The following is a 14,732-nucleotide window of genomic DNA, read 5'->3' as shown; positions in this document are numbered from 1 at the left end:
GAATTTGAAATACACTGACCTCTAAAAGACACATTCAACGACACTCTGACTGCTTATTGGAGCTCGAACCAGAGCTATGACTCTCCACTACGTCTCGTTGATGAAGCCATGAGAATAGCAGAAAATACCCAGGAGGTCAGTGACACAGTACGTCTCTCTACATATTGATATTAATAAGATTGCGGGTTTCACACATTGTTCATGTCAAATATTGTAAAGCTGCTTTGACGCTGCTCCGATATTTATAGCGACAGTGGATCAAATGACGACAGGTTTGTATGTGTAATGGGGGGGTTGCTCGTACTCAATGCTTTGTATGGGAGTATGGGACCGTGTTGTTCATCTCTGTTCTGGTCCAGTCTGATTGTAGATTGACTATCATGCAGATCCCGACCGTTATTAATGTGTGTGTGACTATATATATGTGACTATATATTTTGTGATGGTCATTTGACCACGCCCGACGAAGTGAAATGTCTAAATGTTGTTCTGTTAAATATAACTGCTGGGTGTGTGCAGTGTGCAGATCTGTTGTCAGATGTTTTTGTTTTTTTCTGATCCCACACTTGTAGAAGTTGTTGGCATGACGCTCTGCACCCTTTTTGCCACTTGTAGTGACGAACCCGCAGAACAGTATCAGAGTGCAGCTTCCCTCGGCTCGACGGAACGGTACAATTTCTTCAAGCTCATTGTTTGGGTTTCAAGGCCCCAAGACGTTCATGTTTTGGTTCACTCTCACAGCTCTCGTCGGCCTTATTTTCAGCCGAAGCAGGAAGCTGTTTTCAGTGAGAAATATATTGCGATACTGTCAGTAAGGGCATGTATTGTGATTTAAAAAAAAATGTTAATTATAGGAAAAGTGTCATAGTATGAAGAACACGCCGCCATATACATGTAATATTAGTAACATCCAACATCATAGCACTAGTTTTGATGCAGCTTTGCATGTGAAACTATTGATTTAAAAATCGATAAATGTTTTTTAAAAAATTGCGATACTTATGTGTATTGATATCCCCCCCCCCCCCATTAAATTAAAGACATCATGAGAACGTGCGTGTATTGAAGATAACTTAATAGGCTATGAAGAAGCAGCCTCGCCCAACATGCCGGTCTTGTCTCCTCCTACTTTGCTTCTGCTTTGTGAGACTCACTCACGTGCATCGAGTCCCTGATGGCTCATGCTATAGAGATGACATCATGCGTTATTGTTTGACACGTATTAACCGCCAGGATAGAGCTGTATAAACTGAGCTTGTCTGAAACGTCACAGTTTTTACGGACATGATTTCTGCTGTACTTAAACCTTTGCTTTTCTCTTTCGTCATGGTTTTAGTCAGGGGTTAAACAAACGGATGCAACGAATGAGAGTCCAGAATAAGGCAGTCGGGAGTGTGTGTCTCTGTGTGCTTGTGCGCATCAGTGTTTGTGCTTGAAGGGGGGGGTCGGAGGCCGACGGCCGTACATTTGACCCCTCCTACTTCCTGCGCCACCATCACATGACCCTTCGTGACTGTGATGATGTCTTAACTGTAGCAGTGATGTCATATTGATGGCGGTGATGTCACGGTATGCAGGTCATCTCTCTCTCTCTGTAGTTGGTGGATTGTGCTGTTTCTAATCCCTCATCTCTCTGCTCTCTTATGTCTCCCTCCTCCCCTTCCTCTCTCTCTTCCCCCCTCCTCTCGATCTGTCTTTGTGTACTTCTCCTCCTCTCCTTCCTCCTGTTTGACCCCCCCTCTCTTCCCTCTGTATCTTTAATTCCCCTCCCCCCTCCCTCTGTGTCTTGTTTTCCCTCCATCAGGTGTCCCAATGACTATACGGGGGACCGCTGTCAAAACTCCGTCATGGCAGATTTCTACAGTATGTCCATTTGCTCTTGTCTGTCTCCTTCTCACTGAGATGCTGCATGCTACATCGGAGGTGTTGGATGGAGGGAGCGCTCTGTGTGTATGTTTGTGTCTGTGTATGTTTAAAAACCTGCTCTTGTTTTTCATGTACGTTTAACGTGTGTGTGTGTGTTGTGTGGGTGTGTGTGTGTGTGTGTGTGTGTGTGTGTGTGTGTGATTTGCATGCCTCTGTGTCCACCCTTTCCTCTCCCTGTCTTCCCCGGTTCCTCCGTGGCGCTCCTCTGGTCACCAGAGACAAACAGTCGAGATGAATCTATGAGCCCGTTACATACTGGACACTTGACCTAGAAGCTGTTTCCAAAAGGCCCAGAACTGACACCTGAACAATAAGCGCCACATCTTCTCATTGTGCCCGCTGCTACATTTTCAAAGTTCTGTATTGTTAAGCCGTAATTTGCACACAACATACTTGTGTTGCAGCTTGATCCAGGGAGCCGCACAAAGAGAAACGGAGGAGACAGAGAATTAACACATTAGTAAATGCAGGAGGTTGTTTGCTTTTATTGGAACACTTTGTCCCCCGTTCTTTGTAAATGGTCCATCGGTGCTGTTTAGAGTTTAAGCAGTAAAAAGAGAAACCACCAATGCTAAACTATGTGGATATAAACTATTAATACCACGTTGACAGCTCTCACTCTATGCTGTGCCTCTATTTTAAACAAAGAGAGAAATATTTTATTGATTTTACCTTTTGGAGTATGAGCACGACGGACAATGGAAGGCTTTAGACGGAGAACAATGTAAGTCCTTCTGACATTGTTCTGAACAGCCGCCAGTCATTACGAGAAGCTAGCCAATACCCAGATAATTTGGCCGGCGAATGGGATTTAGAGTTAGAATACGTTCAACATCTCAAGTCTTAATGTAATGAGATTTGAAAACATCACATATCCATCCGAGATACCCTTTGTGATATTGATTTTCATAAAAGCGGAGATTCTTGATACCACGTCAGTGGTATCTGAGAGGAATTAGGATAAATCATACAGTAATGAATATGATGACCTGTTGTTTTCACTCTGAGCATCCATGGATCATCTGATGAAATCTTTCATGATGGCATGTGGTTAAATGTCGCCTAAACTGTCCCAGGGTTGAGTTCTGATATGTTCAAAATGGTGTCACATGTTTTGCTCCTCATCCCATAGTAATTGAATTAAGGGAGTAGTTTGACATTTTTGTGAAATGCTCTGAATGGCTTCCGTTATTTTGTTATGAATGAAACATCAGCCAGGAAAGCAAACGCAGTCTTACCAAGTATATTTATCTAATTAATAAACACTTAATATGACACAATTACCTCAAAAGTAACATTTCAGTGAGATATAGGTACTTGTTTTTAGGGAATGCATTTTTAATATATTTATAATGTAATAATACTTATCATGACACACACCACTTCCTGATTCTAGTCAAATATAGCTCAACAGTAGCTAACTTCAAGATCTCTATTTATATTTAAAGGCCAAACAGTATCTTCTTTCAAGGTATTTTTACTCATTACAAGCAAAAACACCTTGTATTTCAGTGTTTTTTAAATGTTAAATGATTTATTTATGAAGTGGCCTTTTTCCAGTGTTTGTCTTAGCTTAGCATAAAGCCTGGCTCTGTCCAACAGCAACAAACTCCACCAACTACCACCTCTAAAGTTCATCCTTTAACACATTATAGCATGTCAATTTGTTAAAAAAATACAACATGGTTTTCCAGGAACTTATGTGCTAAAGAAATTATTCTACCAGGAGCAAAGAACGATACACAACGACCTTGTGCATCGTTGATAGCCTGAGGTTACCTCAGGACAGAGCCAGGCTAGTTGTGCCCCCCTGCTTCCAGTCTTCATGCTAAGCTAAGCTAACAGTATCCTGGCTTCAGCTATATATTTACTGTACAAACACCTGAGTGGTATTGATTTTCTGTCAGCAAAGAAAGCATGTCCATAGATTTTCAGAAAATGTCGAGCTAGTCCTTCAAATCATCGGGATGCAAAATGGGGCGTGTTTTGTCCCTCTCCTGTGATTGCATGGGCAGTCACACTGAAACACATATCTCAGTAATGATAGGCAACCAGAGATCCCAGGACACATGCACAAAATAAAAACACATTGGTACTGCACAGACTTTTCAATGATTCCTGTAAGTTTGCCTAAAAGTGCTCCTCCCTCCATCGACTGTGTCATGCTGCTGTCACTGGCCCGGCAATCACAGGGAGATAAAACAGAGGGATACAAATGACCCTCTTCTTCTTTTCTCCAGCGTTTACAATGTTGCTCCATGCTCTGCCGTTTGTCCGTTGTGGAAGTTTCCACACGGAATAATGTCTAATTTCAACCAAGACCAGGTTTCACATCATAAGAAATCACACTGTATGTAATGTCTCTTATTTTGACCCCATCACCAAGCCTTGTGTGATTTTATTTTTGCATTGCAGCCAGTTGAAGCAACGCTCTCCGCCGTTTTGGATCCGTGTTGTTTTGTCGTCTGTCTGCTTTTCTCGTGGCGCAATCGCCAACACACTGTCCAGATGTAGAGTAGTGGTGGTCGGGGTGCACAGGCGATTGGCTGGCTTTCCGTGTGGGCATCTCTCTGTACAGGCTGTAATGCATGCAACACCATGGCAATTGGGAATGTTGAGAAGATTTCTCTGTAAATCATAAATCATATGAAAGATTATAATAGCTGCATGCAGCAGTAGCAGGACAACGTGCTATACAAGAGGTATGCTGTAATCAATACAAAGGCACACAATTGCCATTAGTCAAACGAGTTACAGCGCCCGCCCCCATTCGCTGTGCCAGCCTCATCGACTGTACTGTGTTTTTGTGTTGGAGAGTAACTCACTGCTTGATTTTCTTTCTTTTTTCTTTCTTTTCTTTTGTCTTGTTTTTTTTTCCCCATTCTTTTTTTTTTGTTCTGTCTGTTGTTTACTGCATAAATGAGGTCTAGTAAATATAGCAGTAAGTTATGTGGCTTCCTGTCTTGCCGTCTTTGTCCGTCTGTCTCTGCATGCCTTTTCCTGCCCGTTGGCTCCTCTTTCCTTCTGCCTTTGCTTCCTTTTCTCCCTTCGCTTTTGATTCGGTTTGGTTCAGTTTGTCTGTTTTTTTTTTTGCTTTCATTTCCGGAGGTCACAGAGCTGAGGCTGTCTGAGTTGTCTGTCTGTTACTGGACGGTACACACGTCAATCACTATGATTGACTGCACTAATTAACATATCCTGGTTCAGCGTATGCAGGACATGAAAATAATATATTTGCTCCAAAGTGGACTTTACACCTGACCCTATCTGTCTCTTTCCTTTTTACCACGACAACGTTCTGCGCTGGCAGAGCTTCTCAGAATTGAATTTATGGGTATGGAACATTATTATTCATTTTGCTGTGCTTAAAGGGTTTGCTATGATCCTATCACAGTCACACATTATTGTGCCATCTTCTTTCTAAAACCAACAACTGGGTCTCCCTCAACCTGTCCCTCTTTTTCTCCTGCCCACTAACCTGCTTTTAAGACTCGTAACCTCCCTTCTCTGCATGCACTCCTCCTACAGTCTGACCAATGTAGGCATTTGAGAAAGACAAATTAGCTGGGAAGGATTCATTAATGAAAGAAAGTACGAGAGCGTACTGGGCCTGTTACAAATCAAAGCTGTGTTTATCTGGGCGCCGTGTCGGAGCAAAAGCTATACCCTCTTTGTCCAGAAACCAGAGAGTGTTTCACATCTTCGGTAAACACAAGTGTCTGGCTCGTCTTCTGGGCTTTGGCAATGTGCATATATTGGCTTCAGTAGCCCGTCGAATAAAAACATGCAAGCTGCGAGTATTTTTGCAGAGCGTTGCCAAAAGCGAGCAAAAGGCCTGACCACATAGTCTGTCCTTATTATTCTGCCCGTGATTGACTCGGTGTCAGAGTCAAGAGCTCGCCTGTCCTAAATCACGCTTGCTGTTGGCTCCACTGTGCCAGCGAGCGCCTTCCCCTCTCCTGTATCAGTGCCCTGTGACACGCACACAATGCCGGGCCAAGGCTCTCGTAGGCTTGTCAATCCCTACAGAGGCCCTTTATTTAGAGCCCCCTCCCTCTCCCCCTTGCTTCCTCTTCAGTGGCGTGCCACAAGCTTTGTATGGGGGGCGAGGAATAGTGAGGTGATGAATTAGGTAAAGGGGGTTATTCCCCCCCTCCCCCTCCCCCCTCCCCTCCCTGTTTCAAGATGATTTCAGAAATACAAGAGCCACGGCTAGATGAATAGACACACAGCTAAAGATAGATGTCACTCTGCCAAGCAGGTTTCAGTTTTAGTCCAAAGTAAGAAGAGTCATTGAAAACAGAAGGTTTATGACATTGAAAAAACTATAATTGATCTTGAGGGATTCTAATTTGTCCGTAACTAACAGTCCAAGGGCCTCTATAATCCTGTTTTAGTTGATAAGGGGACAAAGTCAGGCCAGTGTGTGGTTTCTGGGGACTCGTTCCTCCCTGGGCCTCGTTCCCCTGCTCCCCTCTCTGCCCTCCTCTCCCTCTGTCTACATGTGTCCTCCTGCTCTTTCTTCTTCCTCACCACCTAGCCTTTTTCTTCTTTTATTCCCTCCCTCTTCCCCTCATGTTCTGTTCCCTTTGTCGCTCCCTCTGTCATGGTGTCGCTGCTCTTTCCGTTCTGACCCAGAGTGTTGCACCACAGCAGGCCCAGAAATCTGAATTAACGAGAAGACACAGAGACGGCGACGTATTCACACGGCATCACCACAAACCTGTGAGAGTGTAACGAGTGTCTCATCGTGTGATGTCGTTCAGCGTAATGCAATCCAATCTGAGATGTTCCAAAAGTCAACTAACGCCATCCTGTCACCAGCAAACATTTGAGAAATAATCTATTTGTAAAATGACAGGTCACTCAAAGGCTAAGGAAAAGGGAAATGTCTTTCATGGTAGCTATATAGGTGTTTAGGTTATCCGAAGCCAAAGCAGACAAATTAATATGAAATATAATGAAAGCACTCAATAACAATCAACAATAAAAAAAAACATTTACAAGTTATTGATATTACATTTTATGACAACTTCAACATCAGAAAATAACACCATACTATTTCCTCCTTTTTTTTTTCGAAGCAAAAAATATTTTGCCAAAGTCAAAGGTCATAAACAGGAAACTGAAGAGAAAAAATGTGTTTAAAATTGGGTTTAGGTATAGAATACTAAAATATTGCTCATAAAATAACACAACGCCCCCTGAAAATCCCTTTTTGCTGACCTCCAGTGGTTTAACTTCTCACCTTGCTGCAGTGGTGGTGCAGCAAAGGCCCCTCCTGACCACACCCAACACAATGTCACTCCCAACTCATCAGTTGCTACGGCTCGGTCAAACGATGACGCTCTACACACCCACCACTCAGTCATCACATGCACAGTTTCAGCTCATTATATGCATACAGTCAAAATAAACTTCCATCAAAGTTAACCTCGGCTGAGTCTCACACGATGTCAGTTGCTCTGACATATCATAGAGTTATAATAACGCAGAAGATTTAAATTGGAGTTGGTTGACAGCCCGGTGTGTCCCACACACACACTAAATGGTGGCTTGGGCCGACGGTACAGACGGAGTTGGGAGTTCACACACTGCACTTCTCAGTGATGCTGTGGTCAGAGGGGAAACAGGCGTGAAGATTTCAACCACAGAGGGCAGCAACCAGCTGCTTTCAGCCTGCTGTTAAGTTACTAGTGTATTTAAAAACAAAGGTTAGAGATAACTGATGTTTGCTGTGACAAAAAATATAAAGACCCACTTAAATTCAGTTTCAGTTTAAAAAAAGCAGCTTTGGAGTGTTTATTGTTACCTTCAGCGTGACCGCCACAGGGTCTCCTGACGATGTGAAAACGATAGCATACACGTTCATAGAAGCACAGGAACGTATACCAATAAAAAGCAGATCATTAATACATATTCCGTATATTTGAAGTATATAAATGAACGAACTAATGTCAAAGTAACACACAAGACATGTCTTGCATTTAATTGAACCTTTGTGACAGTTATAGTCATGGTGAGCTTTGTGAATACTGAACGTTTATACGCTCGGGCCGTTGCGGTGTCAACACTTTGAACAATAAATGCTTTCCTTCTTTTTTCCATCTGGACGACGTGTCTCTTAATGATTCCATCCATACAGGCATGCATTCAGATCCCACCAGTGCCATCTGTAGCATTACATCCCCATGGCCATTGTTAATTCACTTGTGTAGGGACAGCAGGAAGTCTGCGTCAGGATGCAGGTTTACAGCCCTGCTTTTCATCGTAATATGTATGAGCATTGTAGAATTACTCCTGTGTTGTATTAGTAGCACTGTTTGACTGTAGTACAGTTAACACTGAAAGGCATGTGACATTGTAGAGCAAGAGTTGTTTCATCGGCAGCTCAGGGGAAAGGATGGCAGCAGATAATAGGGAGGAACTGTTTCTGTAGCTACCATCAATGGAGTAGCGCTCATGCTGTTTTGTGTGTGTGTGTGTGTGTGTGTGTGTGTGTCTGTGTCTGTGTGTGCGCGCGTGCATATTCTTGTCTGTCTGCAATGTTTGGATGTGTGCAAACGTGTGTGTGTGTGTGTGTGTGTCTGTATGTGCGTGTGTTTCCGTCCACAGAGGCCGAGGAGCTCTATCAGAGGCGGGTGCTGACGATCACAGGCATCTGCGTGGCGCTGCTGGTGGTTGGCATCGTGTGTGTGGTGGCCTACTGCAAAACCAAGTATGTGTCTTTGGGAACATAAATGAGTCCCTATTTATGAAAGGCTCCGAACCGTCAACGTATCCCACTGTAGAGAAAAAAAGATGTCACGAACAATAGATTTTGTTTTCCTCCGGTGAGTGATGCATTATTATATAGTGCATTATTAGATGGCTGCTGATGCATCAGTGTGTCACGGTGAAGCTCAAACAGCTGAGATACAGTTAGCTAGTTAAGTCAAGCGCTCCAAAGGGTCACAAGACAAATCTGAGTGGCAGTGAACAAGAAGAAAAGAAAAATCGTTGCGTTTTGTCGAATATTTTCACAACTTCAGACCTTGTTATTTAAAGGAAATCAGTCTTTCATGACACTGCTATTCATAGAAACGTGACCAGGGGCCTCAGCCACACAATGTCCCAAGCTCAAAATGTTGGGAACCACCGATTTATTCTTCAAGTAAAGTACCTCAAAATTGGACTTAGGTAAAGTCTGACATAATGTGTACTTGTGAGTTACTTTCAACCACTATTGTATAGTGAATAATTATCTATGGAACATTCAATCAGCAAAAGGCAAATTATGTGTCTGTTTGCTTGTTTATTTGTAGGTGGGTTTGTCATGTTGGCAGCATGATAAAAAAGGATCATTCTAAAACACCTAATACCCAATTATCAAGAGCCTTCCCATATTAATGAATCCCAACTGCTCTTTATGGTATATTTTCTGTATAGTCTGAGCATTTTACAGTTACTACAACAGAAGAATGAGCTTTAATTCATCAGATCACTGATTGTTCCTCCACCCCTCCAGGAAGCAGAGGAAGAAGATGCACAGTCACCTGCACCAGAACCAGAATCAGTGTGTGGAGCAGCCCAACCGCATGCTGGCCAACGGACCCAAACACCCCGGGCCCGGCCCGGAGGAGATCCCCATGGTTGATGTGAGTTCAGTTCAAGCAGTGCAAACACACAGCAGAGGCAGGCACAGGTGACCCTGAGGTCCGGTGTAACTGACAGGCTGGAAGTGAAGTCACCTCCCGGCGACCCTGCTCTTCACGCTGAGCGGAAAACTCACAACGGGTCGCTCCTGACAGGGTCACGCTGTTCAGAGCCAGAGCTGCTCTCAAGGCAGAAATAAATAAGTAAAAACACAACAATGTCAACTGATTCGATTGCTTCTCAAAATGAGGAAAAGTCACGAACTTCTTGCCAAGAGGGATACGTTGTTTTATGAGGCTTTCTTGCATTTCTTTACATTATTATTTACCACTGCTAGTAAAGATCAAAATGTGTGCCAGAGTGGTTGCGGTATCTGTGGGGCTTCTGGTAGCCAACAATAACAATAGTACAGTACAACAAAAGAATACATTTACAATGATCTATTAGCTCCTAATCAGGATGCACGGAAGTCACATTTTGTAATTGAGGTTGACTTTGCTTTCTTCTCTTCAATGCTGCTGAAAAAAAAGCCAGATTTGTCTGTGCTTTTAATTAAATATAACTGTCTATAAATATGCGTCTTAGTAGATATTAATTCATTCTAAAGGAGAGACAGAAGAAGAGCAAGACACTAGAACTGGATGTCAGCTTCACCTGAGCAAACTGCACAGGAAGCCCACCTTCATGTCTCCTGAGATGGAGTCACTGGTCGACTTTATGTAGCTCTGCCACTTAGATTTAACTCCACCAAGAAGGTTCTTTAAGCCTTCAGAAAAGTCTTTTGCGTAAATAAAGCTCTGATCCACTGACAACTTAGGGAAATACGGCGACACAAAGCTGGCCGACGTTGAAGACAAGACAGAAACACCTACCGTTCTCCTGGAGACTAAAATGTGCGTAGTCAGCAGAATAGCATCAACGAATGAGAAGTGGTGATGAGTTTTTAAAAAGGAGGATCCTCTCATAATCACTTTATATTCATGCGTACGTAACCACCGTGTGATATGTTTGTTCTTTGGAAAATGAAAACATTGGTCAAAAGTATTCAAATTGTGTGTTGCAGTACATCTCCAAGAGCGTCCCAACGACAGAGTGTGTGATCAGCCACGGCGCTGAAGGTGCGGGGAATTACGCAGGCAGCCGAATGTCTACCCGCTCCCACCACTCCACCACGGCCTCAAATGCTTCCAGGTAGAGCGGCCACATACACAGGCCAAGATAGGAACGCCTATGTTCCTGATTTGTCTTCTTACAGTTTCAGTTATTAAAGGGAACATGTGTTGCCTTTTATGCAGATGCCCAATCGTATACAAGATGCAGAATCTTCTGTTTTCATAGGTTTCATTTGTAGTAGCTCCAGAGAGAGTGTTGGCAGCGGGTGCTTTGGGTCATTCAGAGTAACAGGAACATAGTTTAAAGTTTTTTGTTTGCTGATAAAAAAATAATAATAATTAAGCGCGTCACGTTTATTGTATTGTTATCTGGCAGCATAAAATCTTAGAGACTTTCTCAGAACGTGCACAGTTGAAACCAATGCGACCTGCATGGGTAGAAACCACAAGGGTTAAGTCAGAAACTGTGATTTGGCCGAACCAAACCTTTCACAACTTGAACCGCTTGTTGGCGGTGTAGTTAAACTTGTTTTGAAAATGATGGCAGTTTATTCCTCTAGTGTCACAACAAAATCAAGTAAATTAAATGTTGCACTGCAAACCCACACCAGTGGAACCGGACACTTGTTTACTCATTCCTTCATGCTGGACAGGTAGTGCACAATCAGATTGTGTAGAGTTGGCTGTTGATTGGTAATGGGATCGGCAGTACTATCAAAATACTCACTTTAATGCGCTTTGATAGAACATGCATGTGGGCAGTTTGGTCTCTTCCCATCTATCCGTCCTCCTCTGTATCCTCCTGCCTCCTCGGTGCTGCTGTAACCTTTTAAACTTGTTCTGCTAACTCCTAATCCTGCAGACACGAGGAGCAGACGTGGAGCATGGAGCGAACAGAGAGCATGAACTCAGACTGCCAGTCAGGTGGGCTGTCCAGCTCTGTGGGAACCAGTAAGTGCAGCAGCCCGGCATGCATGGCGAGGAGGGCCGCCCACTGGGGCTGCACGGACATGTCCGGACCGGGAATGCAGTACGGGGACTCCTACGACTCTCTAAGAGACTCTCCTCACAGTGACAGGTAGGGAAGGTGGCAATGTGTGTGTGTGTGTGTGTGCGCGCGCGTGTGTGTGTGTGTGTGTTTGTGTGGCAGTGTTGGTATCTAAAACTGTCTCTGTTCATGACTGTCTAACACTTTTACTTTATCTAGTTTTATCACACCAGCCCTCTTTAGCGACACCAAGTGGCAGTTATTTATTATGAATTCTTCCATGTCAAGAACCACATCAACCAGATACTGCTGACTATACTGTAATGTGAATTTAGAAACCAGTGCTGTGGTGGTAGTGAAGAAAAAATGAAACCATTCTACGTTTTACCTTGACCACTTAATGGTCTACTACATGTCCCAGAATGCACAGTGCCTAAAAAACAGACTGGACATTGATATATTTAGCTATGTTCGCATCGCCTGTGTGTAATCTATAAGATGAATTCTTGATAATGAACGCGATTATTTTGTTATGGTGTTGTAAATATTCTTGGGATGGACTGAGTGGGTGGCGAGGTGGCTCAGCAGTTAACGCTGTCGTCTCGTGGCCAAAAGGTCAGAGCGTCTGAGCCGGAGCCAGCTGGCTGCTTCTGTGTGGACTTTGTATATTTCCAACCACAGTCCAAAAAGTCTGCAGACACCCGAGTGCCTGCAGGTGTGAATGTTGTTTGTCTGTATGTGATTGCCTGGCGACCTGTCCAGGGTGTTGCCCCTCTTCTTGACCAGTGCATGCTGGGTAGGCTCCACCCCCCAGCTGGTGTGGAAACAGAATGGCTGATCCTGAAAGTGTGTGTGTGCATCGGAGAAGTGCAGCATCCCACTCCAAGATGCCATTCAGACTCCTCAATAATCTGCTGCTGTCTTTCCCGTCCAGGTACGTGTCGGCGCTGACCACGCCAGCGCGGCTGTCTCCGGTGGAGTTCCACTACCCCCCGTTGCCGCCCCAGGTGCCCACCTTCCATATCACCTCGCCCAACACAAGCCACGCCCTCTCCCTGCCCCCCGCCGCAGCCGTCTACCATCGAGAGGACGACCAGCCGCTGCTCCGATGCCCCGATGTGCGTAGGCAACTGTAGTACACACATGTGACGGGGATGATGACACAATGCCATCAGTTAACGGATGGGGCTGTATTTATTGATTTATTTTTTGTCAACAAATCCCATGCAGCCCAAAAGCAGCCATGCATCAGTCTCTCTCTCTCTCTTTGTTTTTAAAAAGAAAAGAGGCGCACATTTTTTTTTTAAAGACAAAATCATTCCCCAAACCAGCTGGACAGTGTAGTTTTTAGTTCATATTAGTCAAACAGGATTAAACAGTCTGCCTTTCTCGGGGACTATTTTTTCCGCCGATGAATAATACATGTGAGTGTGTGTGGGATCGGCTCTCTGATGTGTTTGTTATCGTTTTTACAAACACCGGAGCTCTGCGGCACAGAGGAATAGGCCTCGTTTATGTGAGCAATCATAATGACGTATTCGGTGGTGGCCGAATATTTAATATAACACATTAGCCAATGCTGGCTCGCCAGTTTGGTCAACTAGTTTGTTTTCATAATGGTGGGAGAAGTTTCTTTGAATGTGTAAAATCACTCACTGCACGGCCGCGGACTCAGTGGACATTTACACACCTGACATTCGTCTTTGCATGCCTATAACTATCCAGCAGAAAAGGTTGCTACTCCAGCATTAACAACAGGTGCCTAAAGAGAGTCTTACAATGTTGGTGAAGCTTCTCAGAGACAATGTAGCTTCTGCTAACCGCGACCACAGCCTCTCACCCACTAACACAGCGAGATGACATTTTCGATGTGTAACTGTAGCCCAATACTCTGAGGTGACTTGCGTTGGCCTCTCGGGAATGAAGTGCTAATTATTCTGCTCTGTATATCAGGCTTTAGATTGATATACTTGTTAGTTGGATGAGTTCATTGTTTTAGTTTTATTCACAATGAGAAAAATATAGTGCATAATAAGATTTAACTTTTAATCTGATGGTTCAAATCCCTGTGTTGGCATCCACCTGCTGACGTTCCTTTGAGCAAACCACTGCCAAACATACAGATTTAACAGATACAGTTTCCAACAAACCCTCCACTCTATTTGACCTTTTAGGATGGGAGTTTATACAGGCAGCCCCGGCGTCCGCGGCGACCCTACCTGACGGAGAGCACAGGAAGTCTACCATCCAGCCCCTACCGTCTCCCTGACGACGAGGCCTACGAGACCACGCAGGAGTACGCCTCTTCGCGGGAACCCATCCGGAGCCGGCGTCGCCCGCGACGCAACCGCCTCAACGGACACATCTCCCAGCGTTCAACGGGCCTACGGGACTACAGCTCACAGAGCTTCAGCCAGTCAGAGGAGGAGGAGGAAGAGGAGGAGGAAGAGGATGCTCACGGGGAGAGCACGCCTTTCCTTAGTATGCAGAACATGAACATGGACCCGCCCCTAACCGTCCCAGGTTACCGTGCGTCATCTGGTGCGGACACACGGACTCACCGCGGGCTGAGTCGGCCAGGGACACGCAGCAACGGGCAGAGCCGCGGCTCCGAGTCGCAGCGCTCCAAGGCCAACAACATGCCCCTTTAAGACTTGACCTCCCCCCCCCGGCCCCCCCGACACCACCCACCCCTCCACCTCACACACTCCCCTTCCTCCTACTGTACACACAAACAGTGGACTAGAGACCTGCACCTAGGAGAAATATTTTTATTTTGTATAACAGACAGATATTCTAAACAAATGAAATATTTATTTTCATTTCAGCAAAAATTGTCTACTAGCTAACAGCAAAGACTTTTTTTATAATGGGGGGGGGGAATATTTATATGTAAAGTTTTTTGATTTACAGCATTATGAGAGATGAAAAAATAAGAGAATTACGTGCCAATTTTTTCACAAGTTAGATAAATAGAATAATATTGTGGTGCCTTTTGCTGTATGCTGAAGTCGGAGGTCCCATTGAGTTTTTGTAGCCTTTCTTATAAAGACTCCTCGTTTTTATAGAGA

At 44.3% G+C, this 14,732-nt stretch overlaps 1 protein-coding gene across 1 annotated transcript in view; it reads left to right on the top strand.

The window, feature by feature from the left end:
* nrg2b (neuregulin 2b) overlaps nucleotides 1-14,312 on the top strand; it is a 45,833-nt gene extending 31,521 nt beyond the window's left edge. Inside the window, exons 5-12 of the mRNA XM_034543743.1 lie at nucleotides 1,805-1,863; nucleotides 5,237-5,260; nucleotides 8,542-8,644; nucleotides 9,434-9,563; nucleotides 10,625-10,752; nucleotides 11,536-11,751; nucleotides 12,596-12,779; nucleotides 13,836-14,312. Of these exons, the coding sequence (XP_034399634.1) occupies nucleotides 1,805-1,863; nucleotides 5,237-5,260; nucleotides 8,542-8,644; nucleotides 9,434-9,563; nucleotides 10,625-10,752; nucleotides 11,536-11,751; nucleotides 12,596-12,779; nucleotides 13,836-14,312 (1,321 nt within the window). The remainder of the gene's footprint in view (nucleotides 1-1,804; nucleotides 1,864-5,236; nucleotides 5,261-8,541; nucleotides 8,645-9,433; nucleotides 9,564-10,624; nucleotides 10,753-11,535; nucleotides 11,752-12,595; nucleotides 12,780-13,835) is intronic.
* The last annotated feature ends 420 nt before the right edge of the window (nucleotides 14,313-14,732 follow it).

Source organism: Cyclopterus lumpus, chromosome 10 (assembly GCF_009769545.1).
Source record: "Cyclopterus lumpus isolate fCycLum1 chromosome 10, fCycLum1.pri, whole genome shotgun sequence".
Lineage (NCBI taxonomy): Eukaryota > Metazoa > Chordata > Actinopteri > Perciformes > Cyclopteridae > Cyclopterus > Cyclopterus lumpus.
The sequence above is the reverse complement of the archived record's forward strand: the minus strand, read 5'-3'. Positions and strand labels throughout refer to the sequence as shown.